The 17,494-nt window shown below is 38.2% G+C and overlaps 1 protein-coding gene across 1 annotated transcript in view; it reads right to left on the reverse strand.

Annotated features, from left to right (window-relative positions):
• Positions 1-17,494, reverse strand: part of LOC122769290 (protein unc-13 homolog B-like) — a 38,243-nt gene that overhangs the window by 16,708 nt on the left and 4,041 nt on the right. Inside the window, exons 2-3 of the mRNA XM_044025717.1 lie at positions 10,513-10,542; positions 1,438-1,537 (exon numbers count right to left, since the gene is read on the reverse strand). Coding sequence (XP_043881652.1) covers positions 1,438-1,537; positions 10,513-10,542 — 130 coding nt within the window. The remainder of the gene's footprint in view (positions 1-1,437; positions 1,538-10,512; positions 10,543-17,494) is intronic.

Below are 17,494 nucleotides of genomic sequence, written 5' to 3' on the forward strand. Positions count from 1 at the left end.
TATTATACCTGTTAGCCTGTCACAGGATTTACTCTTAAGACAGGTTTTATGTCTCTCCTCCAACTGTTAAGAACATCATCATCATTTCTCCAAAAGCAATTTCTCATGAGAGTGAATACACGGAGCCGCACTACTTCAGTGGGACTCCTAAATCAGCCACATCTGTCCTCCCTCCCCCCTGCAAGGAATCCGACATGGCCTGGACAATTCATTAGGTTTATCAGTGACTCTTCCCCTTATCTGACTTCAGCATGTCATTTCACTTTCCATCCAGCCTGCTCCAGCCACAAATTTCCATTTAGAAGCCAGTATCAGAAGAGCTCGCTCTCAATTCTAGGGAGTCCCCGTTAAAGCCAGCTAGCACGTCAGCAAACAGAGGATATCTGGCATGTTAACATCTCAAGGCTGACACACACTCCGGAGGTTCAATTTCTCTCTGCATTTGTCTTAATACATGTCGAGTTGTTGCTGCCACTATGTGACAACCATGAGGCTCACGGAATTTCACGTCTATTAAATCAAGTGACATGAAGTCAGCAGCTTTGAAAAAACAAAACAAAAACAAAAAAAACACGATAAACTGATCTAAATGTGCTTGTATATTATGTGTGAATAGTGATGGGACAATACGATATTATCACTTACTGGGATTAAAAGCACTTACAATAAATTAATCGTGGTGAAACGTCAATATTTCACTCACCAGCATACAGTGCGTGTCATCTATATTTTAATGTGCCTAAAAGGAGCTGCATCTTCCCCCATGACTTATTATTCATTCATTCATCATCTATGAAACTAAAAAATATGCATGGGTTATCTGTGATGTCTCTGACCACTGTAAGTGAAGACAGAAAGCTGCACCTGCTTAAGAATCTATAAAAACATACATATGTTAAAAACATATGTATGTTTGTCCCCAATCTCTGTAGAGATTGGGGACAATTTAAACCTGATTTGATCAGTGCCAGTCTAAAAACATATTTGATCTTTAACGGATAAATCAGGATTATGTCAATACTTTCTAAGCTTTCAATGTTCTCACCCAGACTAGTTTCTTTTTCATTTGAATTCAATTCATCATTGCATTTTTAGTGTTTCTCTCGATTGCTTTTGCTCATGGAATAGGTGCAAGACTCTCCTCTACTGGGTGTAAAATAACTAATAATTAATTTGAAAAATAAACGACAAGCTCCCTGATGTCTTGAGGACGTCATCATTGTGAGGGGTATGAAACACAGATCGATGCTTTTACGAACGTTTCGATAAAACGTAGCTTGCCAAACAAAAACTGGCCACTTTAGTTTTAGTGGAATATAAACACAACACCAGCAACAAAACTGATGCTACATGTTCACAGGAGAGAAAACAACCTGCTGTCAAACAGGGGAAGCAGAGACTTTTGAAGCAGTAAAGTGTCGACGAGGTGTTACTCACAACATGAAGTCTTGTTCCCAGCAGGGATGATCCCCACGGACTGTGACAGTTGTACTCTTCACATTTTGCACCTTCAAAGTCACATAAGCGTTGAACTTGTCTGTGTAAAAAAAAAGAAATAAAATCATCAACAATTGTGATTCAGTTTTATTTCCTGGCTGACACGACATGACGATGGAGATGATCTTAGAGAATGGTTCTTTTTAAGATAAGAATATAAAAATATTACCTACAAGTCACTTTCATTGGTCAAAAAACCCCCCCACTAACATGTGGTTTTTGCAGTACTTACTTCCAAGTCAAATGATCCTGCAATAGACATGGGTTTTTATCTGCTCTGGCTGAAATCAGTAGTGATGTAAACATGATAACACACTTTATTTTGACAGTCTAGTGCAGAATCTGTGACTTTTAGTTTGGTGTTCAGTGCTTTCCATATCCATAGTATTTTCTTCTGTTGTGTGCTGTGCTTCTGCTTTGTGACCCCCAAACATGAAAAACACAGTCAATCCTCTTTGTTTCCATGTGTTTGGTGTAAAGTAAGGTATGAGTGAAAATCTATTCTGTCCTGTTTAGTCCTTTTGGTTTTTGCCATCCTGAAAAAACAGCAAATAGCCATTATTTTATGAGCAGGAAGCAGTCTGGAGGAAAAGATCAAGGGTAAATAAAGGATAAGAAGTCCACCCATGGGAGATTTTTAAAGACAAAGGAGAAAAAAATGAATTAGCTCTATGGAAACAAAGAGGAATTTAAGTACACAATTTCATTAAGAAGCACACGGACAGGATTTTTCACAAACCAACCATAGGAAAGAGCATATAAAAATAATTGCTTCTGTTTCTGTTATGGTTAATACACCTGTGTGTAAAAGCTCTTAAACCATAATTATATTTTTAATGCTAAAATGTCATTTTCAAATTTACTGTTTTACAAAAAAAGATAAAGCACATTATTATTTCTTAATTAAGATGTCAAATTATAGTTATCTTTTTGTGGCAGGTGGTCTAATAAACATATTAAGCATTGTACGTAAACTTACATTTTAATAGATATTTTGTACATAAATATATGCACTTTGACTATTCTGCAACTTGTCAGATAAACTTATGAAAACGGTTTGTTTACTATGCCAATTAAAAATAAACACATGACGTTACATTCTCTCTGAATTGCACAAATAAATTGCAAAAATAAAAAGTCATATAAATATCTAACAATAACCAAGACAGTAAGTTTTGTTTCTACTTATCACCTTACAGGACTCAATTTAACTGTAAACCAACTGTTTTCATGACAATATTGTTATTCAGTAAGGATGGTGATTAAAAAAAACAAAAGGTGCAAATTGCAGACTTATGTCTATATGGTCAGAGCTGAGAGAGAAAAAAATAACAATTCCACCTAGTATTTAATAATCCTCATTTTCCAGACACTGTTGCTTTTAAGTGCAGACATTCTAAGCACGGAACCATTTGTACCAAGAAAAATCCACTTGAGATGGTGAGAGAGTTTCATTATGCTTTCATCAAACTGTGATGGACATGCAAATAAGTCGTCGCCTCTTTTGCTGAGATGCCAATCCACTTTCAGCACTGATCAAATCCACACTAAATATATGCACATTCAGTCCTGAGGAAGCTGCATTTGGTTGTTCTACAGAGATAAAGTGACGCAAAGATAATCACCCTGTCATTTTCCTCTCCCTGTTCTCATACAGGGTAAAATAGTATCATTAAAAAAAAATGAAAAAAAAAAAAACCTGGACAATGAATATAGAGCACTTGCATATAAATACATACATTAACTTTATTTTGTCATCGTTTGCTGTAACATCTGCATACAGCACAGTCACATAAAACAGAAATTGTGTGATTACGACCTTACTGACCAAAAGTTCACCAAGCAATTATTGTTCACGCCTCAAAAGGTGTTGCATGCGTGCGTCTCTGTGTATGCCTTTTATTTTACAGATTAAAAAGTAATCCTGTGATGGACTGGCGATCTGTCCAGGCTGTACTCCGCATCGCCCTATGTGAGCTGAGATTGACGCAGCTCTGATAGACAAAGCAGTAGAAGATGTATGGATGGAAAAACTAACTTTATTGCATTTATTGTGCATTTATTGTGGTCTGAATCAATGCATTTTCAGAGCGAGAAATTTAGATGCCTGAATATGTCACTCAGAAAGCAGACATTGGCCATGAAATCGAATAATTCAAATGTGTGTTTCTGCTTATATGGAGGATGAAGCAGTCGATAATGAATTAATGAATGGCAGAGTTATAGTTTCTAGGACTGTCAATAGATTACACTAATTAATCCCACATTTTGAAATTCATTCATTTAGATTAATCTTGATTAAAAGTTTGGTTTTTGCAACAAAAGCACAGATCACCCACATCGCCGGGCAGCAGAAGTAAACTAACTTGCGTTAACGGACGTTAAATAATTTTAACGCGTTAATCTCGGCTGTATTAACAGCAGCGGTTAACGCGTTCACTTTGACATCAGGGATTTTCTCTATAGCATTTCTTGCATTATGTCAAACATTCGTTGCTTCACAAAGTCGACAGGTGACAGAATCAGCAAGGTAGTCATCTGTAAGTGGAGTGTGTGTTTACCCTGCTGCCTAAATTACAGATATCAGCATGAGCATTAAACTGAGGAGGTGGATCCACCAGCCACCTAATCCCTGTTTGATTACCTGCCTCAAGTAGACGGTCAAAGGTATGAGAGGCTGTGCAGTGTTGTGTGTGTGTATTTGTGTGTCCTTGGATGTCTCTGTGTCCTCAGTCTTACACTCACTTTCTTTTGAAGAGGGCCAGTGGAGCTGACGGCAGTGTCAGTGGATTTGGGGTGAAGATGAGATGAGGGACATGATCATTCAGCTGCATTAATTAATACATTACTGCATGGATTTGGTTCAGCTACCTGAATGTAGCTGCTCTATGAATGTAGTTAACATTTGAATTAATTAAACCCTGAGACTTAATGAAGTCTTGATGACTCTGCTATTAAAGTGATCTCACTTTACTTCTAATCGGAAATGCAGAAACAAAATGAAATTTTGACTATGAAGCTAAAACAGCAGATATGCTAGATTTATTTTTAGTTCATTAATGCCAAATTCAATTCAATTTAATTTACAACCTTAACTTTCATTCTTCCATTTACACTTCAGAACCAAATGTTGCTTCATACGACCCATGGGTGCTCCCAGTGCAAATGGACCCCGTCAGTCACATAAAGAAGACACACAATAAACAAGTCACAAACACTCAGATAAATCAAAAACACCAAATATAACAACATTAGTGCAATATGTGCAATCCAAATGAGTTTTCTCCTTAATTCAAGCTTCAGTAGGCTTCATTAGCAGAGCATTAGAGTCAGTCAGAGACAAAGTGCTGATGTACTAGACACAGTAGACAAGTTAGTATTAACATTAGCATCAGGGCTCTTTAGTGTGCACTGGCTCATGTGTTTTATCAAAACACAAATACACACAGATATTTTTGTGTGTCCTTTTTCCATCTCAAAATCCCCATGGTGCTCTTTGTTGATGACATTGTCCTGCTTCAGCGGAATAGAGCTAATAAAACCTCACAAGGGAAAGACTCAAAACCAGTCAGGCTCCTTTCTGTGTTTCTTAAATCCTTATTTATAGGAAAGGTTGACCAAGTACTTGACCTTCTCTATATTCAAACACAAAAACTTTAACCTTCTGATCAAAGTCATCAAACTGATTTAATCATCATGGTCTCCCAGAACAATGTTGACATCATTTTTATTTATATATTGGAAAAAAGCACCACAATTGGTTAAATCACGGGCACGCTGCTATGCACATCTACAGACATGTAAAGAAGTAAGTAAATGGTAGATGGTCTGTATGTTTTTGCACCTTTTGTCACTTAAAGCTGCTAAACACACTACAGTTTCATCCATTCACACATTCATAAAGTGAAGTGTCTTGCTTTACCACTCTGTTCCGAAACATGAGCTCACTCCTCTGGGTGCCTGTTAAACAAATCTAAAAATTAGGGCTGTCAATCGATTAAAAAAAAAAAAAAAAGGAACTAATTAATCCCACAATTTTCTGTAATTAATCTCGAAAATAAACCTAAAGCATGATGAACTAGTAACATAAATGATAACAAAAATACAGTATGTTCCATCTTTGTGTCAGTTCCATTTCAAAAATGCAAAAAACTTCAGAACATAGAACATTTTTCACTTCACCACAGACATTTTGGCTTAGTCCTTCTTTACATTAAGCCAGTTACTGAGGCAGACCAGTTTGTTTACAGTAAGTTAAATGGTGCCCTGATTAAAGATATCCTGTTATGACACCTATGAAATGTCATGTCTAAATGTCTCCCCACTACCTTTGCTCAGTATTAATAACAAAGGCAAGACAGGGGGGTGAAAGCGTTAATCTGGACTAATCCATCATTCACTTAAGGGGGTTGTCAGGTCTGTGATGAGGGCAGTCAAGAGGACTGGCAGGGTGCAGACAGCCCCATTTACTGTCTGAGCTGACAGTGGGAAAGACAAATTAGGAAAAACACAACAACTGGACAGGCAGTGAAAGAAGCAAAGACAAATAAGATAAAAAATAATAATAACACACACACACACGCACACACACACACACACACACACCAGTAAACCACAGCTAACTGGTGAGAGAATCTATCCCAGCATGCAGTAGGACCCTCTTGAGGGAGCCGTCATTTATAATTAATTTGCAATGAAAATAAATACGTTATATTCAGTCACACACAGATATCCACAGTGTAGCCAGGCAAGATGACATTTACTCGGCTGTCTATGATAATGAATACTCTATTATAAGTGTCCAAGGAGGTGGGGGAAGAACAGGAGAGTGAAGGTGAGGAGGAAGAGGGGAGGAGAAGTTTGGTTGCAAAAAAAAAAATATATATATATATATATAAAGATACAGGATGCTTGTTTCTACTTCAAGCAATATTTGCTTCAACCTTAACATCAACACAGATGTTTGTAACACACAAAGGCCCGTGAAGAAATAGTTGACATCAAATGTGCGACTTCGCAACATCAGTGTTTGTTCGGATTTGTGACACAGTGAGATATTTACAACCTGAACCATCTCTTAAATGTTGTCAAAAAAGAAGCTCCACCTGAAAAAATACCTAAGGAGGAAAAACTGCCAAACTGATGACAATACATGGACCAAATACAATGACAAACTGCAAAAAAAGACATAAAAATTATTTCAAGCTACCAAAACTAAATGTTGGTCAACAATATGTCTTCTGAAATTATCAACATGCCCCAAATCCACCACTACATTACCAACATCTTGAACCATATCACTGCACTTTCTCTCCTATTACAAATAGATGATTTTCTATTAAAACTACCTTTCTTTTTTATAAAGAAAAGCAGAATACAGTAAAGATGTCTTCTACTATAGTTTACAAATCAACCAAGTTAAGTCAGGATTATGTGTTGCAGTCTGCAATTAGTCACACAGGCTGTGCCAAGATTGGCTGCCTCATTACACCGACACCACTGCCTCATTGTCAGGGATTCCCGTGCAGTCATTAGGCTGCAGAGAACCATCACAGCGAGAGAACTACTGCTGCTGCTGATGAGCACTGTGTCAGGTTAGAAAAACTACGGGATTTAAGACAATACTGTGTTCAAACACAGCTGAGAACAGGCTTGTTGTTCAAGGTTAACGAGTTATGACAAAAAAGGAACTGCCCCATTTGTTTTACTTTCTGAAATCAAACTGAAGACAACTGGCCCAAAATAACACAAATTCACACCAACACAACGAGCCACGGTTTTCGTACTAAAGCAATTTCATTTCAAATGACTCGCATTTTGGGCTTTTGTGCCATTTTCTCAAAACCATAATCCAGATATGTGTGAGCACACTAAGTGGTGTTTTTGTCAAAGCCAAAAGCAAATTTGACATAATAACGAAAGAATTCTTCAGCTGATATCACTGATTTGTGTCCCTTTAACCAGAGTGAAACACTATTATAATCTAATGACAGAGTTACTTTAGATTCATTTTTCCACATGAAAGTCCCAACTAATTCTGCTCTCTGTAGTTACAGAGATCTGTTATTGACACAAACTAGAACTAGTAGCCCAGGTAGGAGCTGGAAAACCTGCTCTTGTTGTTCTAACCCCGAGGAGAGCGGCTTCTCATTTATTACATGTATGCACAAACCTGTGATTCCATTTAAGTTCAACAGGTAACATCAGAAAAGTTGTAAACCATTTGTTTTCATGATTCCTTGCTTTACATAAAAATGTAAAAATTATACTTTCACATTTAAAAAACAAAACATTGTGTTACATTACATTACATTATATCAAATATTTTTATTGTTAGTGAGCACATGTCCAAAACAACCTCAAGGTACATTGAAAAGCTGGTCAGATGGTTGCTAGAGTGAGCAATTGAGTAATCCTGTGTTTTATTACAGCCATAATGTAGACACGTAATGGATGACCCAGCCTGTAACTGTGTGCAGTTTCCTTCTGGTTTTCATCGTGTACATTCATTTGTTTTTAAATACAATCAGTGCAGTTGCAATGTTTATTTTTATGACCTAGCCAAAAAAAATGTTGGATGGACCATTGGTGGGATTGTCTCTAAAAAGAGAGGGAGTCAGAAAATAAATGCCCTAAAACACTTATCTTATGCCCTAAAACACTTATCTTATGCCCTAAAACACTTGCCAATATCTGTGTGAGTAATTGGAGATGATGAGATTGCCTCAGGTCACGTTATACATGTTATAAGAGTGTGTCCATCCATGTTCATCTGTTAAACAACCTGTGGACGTTACATTCATGAGTATACATTCTCTGAGGACCATGAATGTCAGCTATAGCGGTTCATAGCCTTGGATCAGACCAACAGACCACCTGACATGAGCCAGACAGTTATCATGGCTAAAAACAGCCTTATAATTTCCAAACTAATAAAGTGACACAATTAAGAGACGCATGTCTCATAGATTTTTGTCCTCTGGGTTTTGAGAAAGGCTTTGGGACAGCAGCCAACTCCCCCCAAGCAAAGAATATATTGCTTCTCAGTAATAAGATAAATCAGATCATGTTTCCCAAATTGGGGCATAAGAGTGGGACGTACTGCACTCACTGGTTTGTTTCTGACCCAGGACTAATAATCCTGGGTATACTCTCCTTCACCTACATGTCGGGACAGCAATGTAGTTCACCACTGAATGAATAAGCAACAGGATAGTGATAGAAAGTAGTACAAAGCATTCAGTTTAGGACGACCCTGCAGTTTTACTTCAATGGAAGTAAAACGTCCTGGACCTGTGAGTAACTTGATGTATACATAACTTTTGTGTCTTTAAAAACACATTTTGTTTAACTGTTGAAGCACTTTCTCCCTGTGTATACTGTACATCCTTAACTATTACTCATCCATACTATCAGACTGCTGAGAATTGAATTGAATTGAATTGAATTTCCTTTCAAAGCCCATGAAATAAGTGATTTGCTATCACAAATGAGTCGAGGGGTCTGACATCCATGGGGAGAGCAGTCATTGAGGAGAACTCCAGAACAAATGAATTACTGTCACAGTAACTATGACTGTGTAGTTCATAAAACATCCCATTTGATGAACTGCAAGGGCCAATCAAACATGCTTCCGCTTTGAGGATCTCCCTCTGCAAATGACAAATCAGCCCCTGTATGTGAGGAGATGACAGTGAGGGATTCGTCTCCCTCTTCCCCTTTATGCTGGGGATGACACGTTGTCATTTCAGGCTAGCAGGTGGCCTTTTTTTTTTTTTCTATGACAATCTATTGATTTGCCTCTATCCTCCTCCGGCTTGATTTCTCATTCTCCCACTTGTCACTGCTGTTCACCCTCATCACTGCCTGGAGAGAGGATGGAAGCACAGACGGCAATATCCAGCAAAAAAAAAGTACAAAAAGGGACAAAGGACAAATACAGAAGAATGGAAAGCAAGACGGCAAGATGGAGTCTCATTTTTGAATGGCTGCTGAATGGCTGATGCTTCTTTTGCTGAATAGTTTTTTGAAAATCTTGAGAATAGACATGAAATTTGTACATAAATGTATTTTTTAAAAGGAGAAAAAAATGATATAGCAAGTCCTCATACTTGGATCACAAAACAAGTTAAGTCTATGACATCCACTTAGAGCTGCTCAGTAAGACGTTGCACAGCACTTTCAAGCTGGAACACAAGTCATTATGATGCTGAATTTGATTGCACCGCATAACTGTGATAGAATGACAACCCGCATTTATAACCTCACCTCAAAATGTTGATTTCATAAGGTTGTTCTCTTTGCCACACAGTTTTGCTTTTAACAGAAAAATGACAACTCAGTTTACAGCACAGAAAAACTGCATTATTCCATATCTAAAACCCAATACTGAATGTGGTTTCACCAACTTCCTGCTATTGCTGCATCTTTACAACAGTGACCAACCAAGAACCAATAGGGACATGAACGCTGTCTAGTTCTATCTACATATAATAAATCATATAGTTTAGTTATTTCTCATTGGCATGGGTGTCTTGTTTAAGACTTAAAAAGAGAGGTCACAAAAAATAATGGAGGTCTGATTTTAATTTGTCAAAAAAACAATTAAGAAAACCTAGTTCCCAGAGTTGTGTGTGTGTTATAAATTAGGATTTGTCATCTCTAAAATCCAGCCTCTGGGGCTGCATATGCGTAATCCCCAGCCCAGATAAACTGCGAGGATTGCATCAGTCATAAAATATATGCCAAAAAGATTCCGCTGCATCGACCACAAATCAGGGAAGGGAAAAAAAAAGAAGAGCAAGAAAAACGTGAACAAGAAGACGACCCCAAACCCATCTTCAGTGAAACCTTAAAAACAATCTAACATGTACAATGCATCTGTAAAATGGAGTTGAGAATGTTAAGTCAATCATGTTTTTTTTCTGTTTTATAACCCACTCCCTTCCTGGACTAAAACCAGATCTAACATCTCTCCATGGTCAAATAATAGTTAAATGTTGGTAAAGTTCTTACCTGGAGGCCCATGAAGTTTGGCTTTCTTTACTGAAAGACAAAAAGAGAAAAACAGATTTGTCACAGCTTGGAATAACACCTCTGTTCAAAGTATTCATTACCTCCGCCAAGACGGTGAAGTTTTTGCCAGTGTTTCTTTCTGTTCATGAGTAGCATAACTCACAAAGTTAAACCCTGACTTTGATTAAATCTTTATTTTGCTCTTGCGTGGCTTTTCTTACTTTAAGCCAAAATTGGAGTGGTAAGATCTCCAAGTCTAACGGCACTAGATAACATAACACTTACTGTACACACGCATTATATATTATTGCAGCCACCGTGTATAAAGACTCAGAAATGTGGAAAAACATCAGTGGTGTGATCTGCAGCACAGAATGTCCAGAAATGCCAGACGGTTTCAAAATGTCAGCATCCTGCTGGCTTTAGGCTAAACAGTCACTGATATTGATCCACAATCCAATTAACACTCTTGGAAAGGTGTTATTCTCATTTTACTATGCAGCGGTATAAAGGTTTAACCCTTTTTCGAGGCTATTTAGCCGTTTAACTCGTGCTTAAATGCATATTCTCACCCAGGGTGAACAATCCGTCCAATAATCACAGGCCAAATCTGTGAGACACCATGAGAGAGACGGACAGACAGACAGAGAGAAGAATATGCAGAGACACACAGAGTTCAGTAACAGGTCATTTGTCTAAGACTCTCCCTGTGTGTTATTTGGGCCTTGGCAGAGGCTCACAGGACACGTGTTGGCCTAGTTGGTTCGGTGCCACCTGGGTTCTGACAGCACCGATGTGAGTGACACAGTAACAGATTGACTCTACTTCATGATTTGTATGCAGTTTTTAATGATGATCTCGCAATCTTTTAGTAGCAAACTCTGAAACATCTACACCAGTGCTGCACACGCCTTGTCTGCCTTTTGATTTGTGCTCTGACTTCATCCTGTGCAGTAGTATATTGGTGGTTTAAGACTAATAGGATTAATACAAATTATTAATTGAGTTCATTAAGGTTGCTAAGAACATAAAACTATATTAAATCTACCATTCTTCTTGGCACATAAATACTTGACCATGTCCAATCAGGATTTGGACCATAGACCGTATACACAAAGCATCGAGGAGTAAGAATGTATATTGAAGAGCTACCAGGAGGCAACTCAAAAAGAGATTAATCTCTATAGACAGACAGTACATAGTAGACTAGAATACATCAATCAGGCAATATTAGGGCTAGGTCGTATAAAAATACCCATTGGATTGGATTGGATTTGTGTTTGAGGGACCTTGCTGTTTTTTAAAGGTATTGTAAAAAGGAAAATAAGCAGTTTGGTTCACTTTTTATAATATTTCTCGTGTGACTTAAATGATCCCAAGGTGGCAATTAATTGTTTTTGCCTTGGAGGAAAATACAGTAGAAATTTTGAGCAGCACCACTGGAGCTGGGGTGGATGTGCTGTCTAGCTTTTATTTCTGTTGAGATGTTTTACAAGACTCTCAAGAGGCTTTATCACAGCAGCATAAACATGACAGTTTACAGCATCCATTTCAATTTATGGCTTTGCAAATCAGTAAATAAAAGGGGGCTACCCATCCCTCTGTCAAAGCACAAATGAATATATAATTCTCTGCACATAAAGAAACGGCAGCCTGATAATTAACCGCGTGAAGTATCATCAGTCACTATTTTTTTTTTATTAAAACAAATGACTTGATAAAATGAAATTATATTTTAGAATGAATGACAAAGGGCTGCCCTCAGCTTGCTTACTTATGAATTAATAATTCTGACACATCCTTATCTGTTCTCCAGAATGGTCATCACCTTTCTGAGGTTTTTTTCTGAGACTCACTGATTATCACTAAGCCGAAAATATACACTTTCAAATCTGTGAGATTGCTGTGAAGTCTCACACCCCACTCTGATGTTCATGTATCACACATCATATTTTGATCATCAAGTGGACCACACTGATCATACATTATCAAACGAGGAAAGGACAGGCTTGAGGTGTAAATATTTTAATTGACTTATTGACTTGTTTAAGTCATTTATAAATCACTTTTTGCATTTATAATGTCATCCTCTCTATTCATTATTTCCTTCATCTGAATGGTGAATTTAACTCCCCACCCTCCTACCCTGTCATTCCGACAAACTCTAGATGTTTGTTCAGGCTACTGTAGCCTTCATAAAGCAATGCCCAAAGTGCATATTAAAATGCCTATTCTAAGGCTACACAAAATAAAAATGTGTGTTTGAAAGCAATTATAGGCCTAAACAAACTTATAGGTAATATATTCCCTTTCTGCCAATCACCCTAACAAAGACAATACACAGGTTTTCATTTCTCTCCCACACTCACATGGAGCAGTGGGCAGGGAAATGCAGTGCTTTGTTTTCATCATTTTTCCCAGTCTCTCAGTACTAATGTATACATTAAAGCTGGTCATCAAAGCAGCACCCAGGTTTTCAACCCTCACAAGCTCCTTGGTTTAAAACACCTCTGGCTTCTTCCATTTGTCTTTCATGCCTTTTTGGAACAGCATGTGAACAGCTGCTAATGTGGCCACTGTTCCACACAATTAGGAAGCACTAACATAATTAGGAAGTTAGTGCTACCTAGTTTTCTAAATATGCCAGTTAACTATGTTGTTTACTATCGGTGTGGACTGATTGTTGAGTAAGTTTATTCAAATTGTTCAAATGCCATATCTGTGTGTTTATATTCAGAATTAATAAATCCAGTATAGTCGTTCCATTTGATCACTAGCATATTAGTTAAGTGGATAGTTGTTGGACCACCAATACTGTCATTTCTGCTTAATGCTACTGCTCTTGAGTTCCATATCATCTGGAACCACAAAACCCAGGCAGACAGAATTTAATCTGTAAAATTAGGAGGTTTAATGTTAGTATTACCAAAGGAATTATGGATCAATTAACAGGCAACGCATAAAAAAAACAAACAAAACAGATGTCTCATTAGTCTGATGTCTGACACGGAGTCAGAGGTTAAAACACACACTAATAAATCAAAGTGTCCAATCAAATGCCACTGCACTGCTGCAGCTGGACATGCAGTAGCACGTCACAATCAGTACAGACATCAGTGACACATTTCAGCACTAAAGCAGAGGTCAGCGTCTCTCTGCCCCACATGGAGGGCAGGCCACATCAGAGTTAGTAAAGCGGGCCAGATAGCAGACACGTGTCCACCACAGTATGCGAGCTGCTAGTGGACGAGCGTTTGGCTGGTGGGATAATCTCCCCTGAGATAATGCCTTAAGCAGGGCTGAAACCTACCAGATCCATGCCGCATTGTACTGTGGATGAGTAATAAAAGGGAGATGTGTGGGGAAGGGTAGGCTACTTTACATGGACAACCAAAAGGTTTGAACCCAATGAGCATCAAATTGTTATTGAAGTGCTTCATAAACTGAGGGCATGCAGAGGAAAGCTATGGTGAAATATTATGTCATTCCTAATAGTAATATCCACATTCGTACGAGAAAAATGAATGTATCCATTATTGGCACACTGCAGCGACCAGCCAAGCAAATGCATTTGATTCTTAAATGAGAAGGGAAGTAAACACACCTGATTTGAAGGTAGCAGTTAAACAACCAGGAGTTTCTGACTTGTTGCATAAAGAACTCTGAACAAAAGTCTATGAGAAACTTAGCCTACCTCTCACTTGAGTTATAACATCAGTTAACGATTATAGTTCTACTGTAGGTCTTTAATGAGATCTTTTGTAGATGATAAAGCATGGTACTTATGAGTGAACACAAGTGTGATTGACAGCTGATATCACCTAATAGGTGACGTTTATGAATTTCCAGTTTAAAAAAAAACTGACATGGCAACTAGTCAAATCATGAATCTTGAGGTTTTCAAAATGTAAGTTTGCTTTGCAACCAGAAGACACTTTATATCCAGTCTACGATGAAAAACTGAGGTACAGATAGTCATCATCACATGGTACCTCGACTTTGAAGAAATAATGGCACTGACAATATTACAAAGCCAAAATAATGTGTGTCATTTCCACCAGTGACATTCTCCTCTTCATTAAACTGAGGCTGTGACTGTGAAGGCTTAATGGCTTCTCTGGTGGTTCTGATTTGATCTCTTTGAAGTGACATGTGGAAGTGCAGCTTTGAAGCTCAAGAGAAGAAAATAACCTCTAAGAGGTGAATTAAAGATGTTTTCGAGCGTGTTCAGTAATAGTCACAAGGAGTGAAAACCCTTGTTATTTTTTAAAGTTGATTACATCTGTGATTCAACCAAACTTACATCCCCGAGTGCTTTAGATTAACAATTAAAAACAGGAGCAATGCAATGCCACCTTTTCCCCTTGTTAACCTTGTTTCTTTAAACACCATGCAGGGAGACTAATGACTGCACAAGAGGTTGCCATTTATGGTGTGTCTGCAAAGGTTGTCAGTCATCCAGGTCATAGTCATCCTCAGTAGCTAGCTGTAGGAAATTACTCTATTATATTTAAATCTAGCAAGTTCAGTTGCCCACAGCTAACTACTGGAGTTGGTAAATGGCCTGTATTTATAGAGCACTTTTCTAGTCTTGACCACTCGAAGCTGCTTTACAATATAAGTTTTGCCATTCATACGGCACATTACATTACATGACATGTCATTTAGCAGACACTTTTATCCAAAGCGACTTACAAGGGAATTGAGTACAACCTGCCAGGGATGGAGTTGAACTTGCGACCATGATGTCTTTTGCACACAGGGTACCGGTCTTAACCACTGAGCTACCAAGTGCAGAACACATCAACCCATCACCTTGTGTGATGTAGTCCTACTTTATGTCTTGAACTCAGACCTTATCAAAATCTTTGTATATTCTCCATCGTTGTATTTGGGATTCAGTAAGATATTCGTTTGTTTGCATCTACACAATAATGGATGCATAAAGGTTTAGCTGAAATACGCCATCACATGGTTTTAAAGGGCTCGACAACAGAACAGCCAATTTCTGATTGTGAAAGTTATTTTAGCCATTGGCTATATATAAAGTAAAAGAGTACATATCAAGCTCCACATTCATCGCTTGTATTTCCAATCAGCTATTTCTCGAACCCTGCTCAGCAGCGGTGGTGGACCTGCCATCGTTATCAGGCAGACAGGCGTCGAGCAGTGTCATTACAAGAGGCGGTGGATCTATTTTTAGCACCAAACCTTCGACTCACGGTGGGTTAGAGAGGGTCTGGAGGTTGGTGACCTGTTTGCCATGCCATTAACACCCTCTCACTTCCATTAAATGGCAGCCCTCGCACACCTAACAAAGGCAAGCCAATAAATAGAACTATTATGGATCTTTGAGTCTACCAGTGAGTGCGTGTGAGCGTGAGTGTTGGAAACTCATGTTTTATAGTAAATGCTCCTATGCCACTGCTCACACTCTACTCTATGCTAACGCAGATTAGCTGAATTCAACTAATTGTTGTTGCAACAAATGAATGAATGCTACACTAAATCATTGGGGGACAGATAATGAGTTTGTAAAAACTATGATTGAACAGAGATAGTAATAAAAATTGTGTTTGTTTTTCATTTATGTTCGGAAAAATATGACTGTGTAAAATTCACAGTATACCTATCAACACAATTTGAATAACGTCGTGGCTCAGTGGTCAAGACCGATGCCCTGTGCGCAAAAGACATCATGGTCACAAGTTCAACTCCACCCCTGGCTGATTGTACTCAATTCCCTTGTAACATATGCAGGACACCTCAATTTCAGATACCTACAAAATAAACTAAAATATCAATATTTGGGTCAAGCCCTAAAATAAAATATACAACAGCGTTTCAGTTTAGTTGGTTAACTGGAACCTAACAAGTCTGCACACCTGATCATGAATTTTATCCCAAATCATATGAGCAAGTTTTATCACAGCTTTGCATTTTGTTGTGACCATAAAATTTATGGTCATTACATTATTATAATCCCTGCTTTTATTCATTTACCATTACAGCCGCCTCTCAGTGTCCCTGGGTTTATGATATAGCAAGTATATGAGATTTCCCTCCCTGATGTGTGTCTTCTTTTTAGATCCCCCACAACAAGGAGTACTGGGTTTTCCAGGAAACCATGTGTAAGTCAGTGCTGTCAGTCAGTTCAGTGACATGTGACAGTGCCTGGTAGTGTTACTGTGATTGGCAGAGAATAAAGAAGTGGGTGTGCGGATCGAGCGTGTGAAAGTGACTGCTTTACTGCCCAAGATGTTGTTGTTTTACAGTATGGCCCTCTGCGACCTGTCTAAAGAGTGCAATTTAAGTCTCAACAGAACAAGTTCATGTTCCATTACGTCAACAAGGGTCACTACAATTATGGAAGCCCATTTCCGCCACAAAAAAATGATGAGATACTAAGTCAAAATTCTGACATAAAAAGTCAAAATTATGAGATAGCTAAGTCATAATTATGAGATAAAGTCAAAATTATGTGATCGCTAAGTCGAAATTATGAGATAAAAAGTCGAAATTATGAGGTACAAAGTCAGCTGTTCAATAGCAGCTCATGTGTGGTGTGGGGAGACCGACACAGACATGGATTGCGAGTATATTGAGGACTTCTTCAAACGTGGCTTTAAAACAAACGAAATGATCATTAATCATTTGCTTGCGGATTCACACGGGATTCTTCTAAGCAAGCGCACCCTTGAAAGGATTTTAAGCAAGAAGCAACTTGTGGTCAAGTACAGTGAGAAGAAAGTACTTTTGTATTGTGTCGCCACTGATGTTTACAAGGTGCTGTAACCTGTTCATGCCTATAGGGGAACTGAGGGAAGTGTAGAAGAAGCTGAGTCTGTTGTTGAGGTGTGTTTTTACCTGCAGTCTGTTAATAAAGAAGTCACCTCTAGTTACCTCATTTAGGATTGCATATTGTGAGTATGGCCGGCGAGATGATGGATGAATGGACCATTGAAAACATTGCCATTGAGGC

Source organism: Solea senegalensis, linkage group LG5, assembly GCF_019176455.1.
Source record: "Solea senegalensis isolate Sse05_10M linkage group LG5, IFAPA_SoseM_1, whole genome shotgun sequence".
NCBI classification, from domain to species: domain Eukaryota; kingdom Metazoa; phylum Chordata; class Actinopteri; order Pleuronectiformes; family Soleidae; genus Solea; species Solea senegalensis.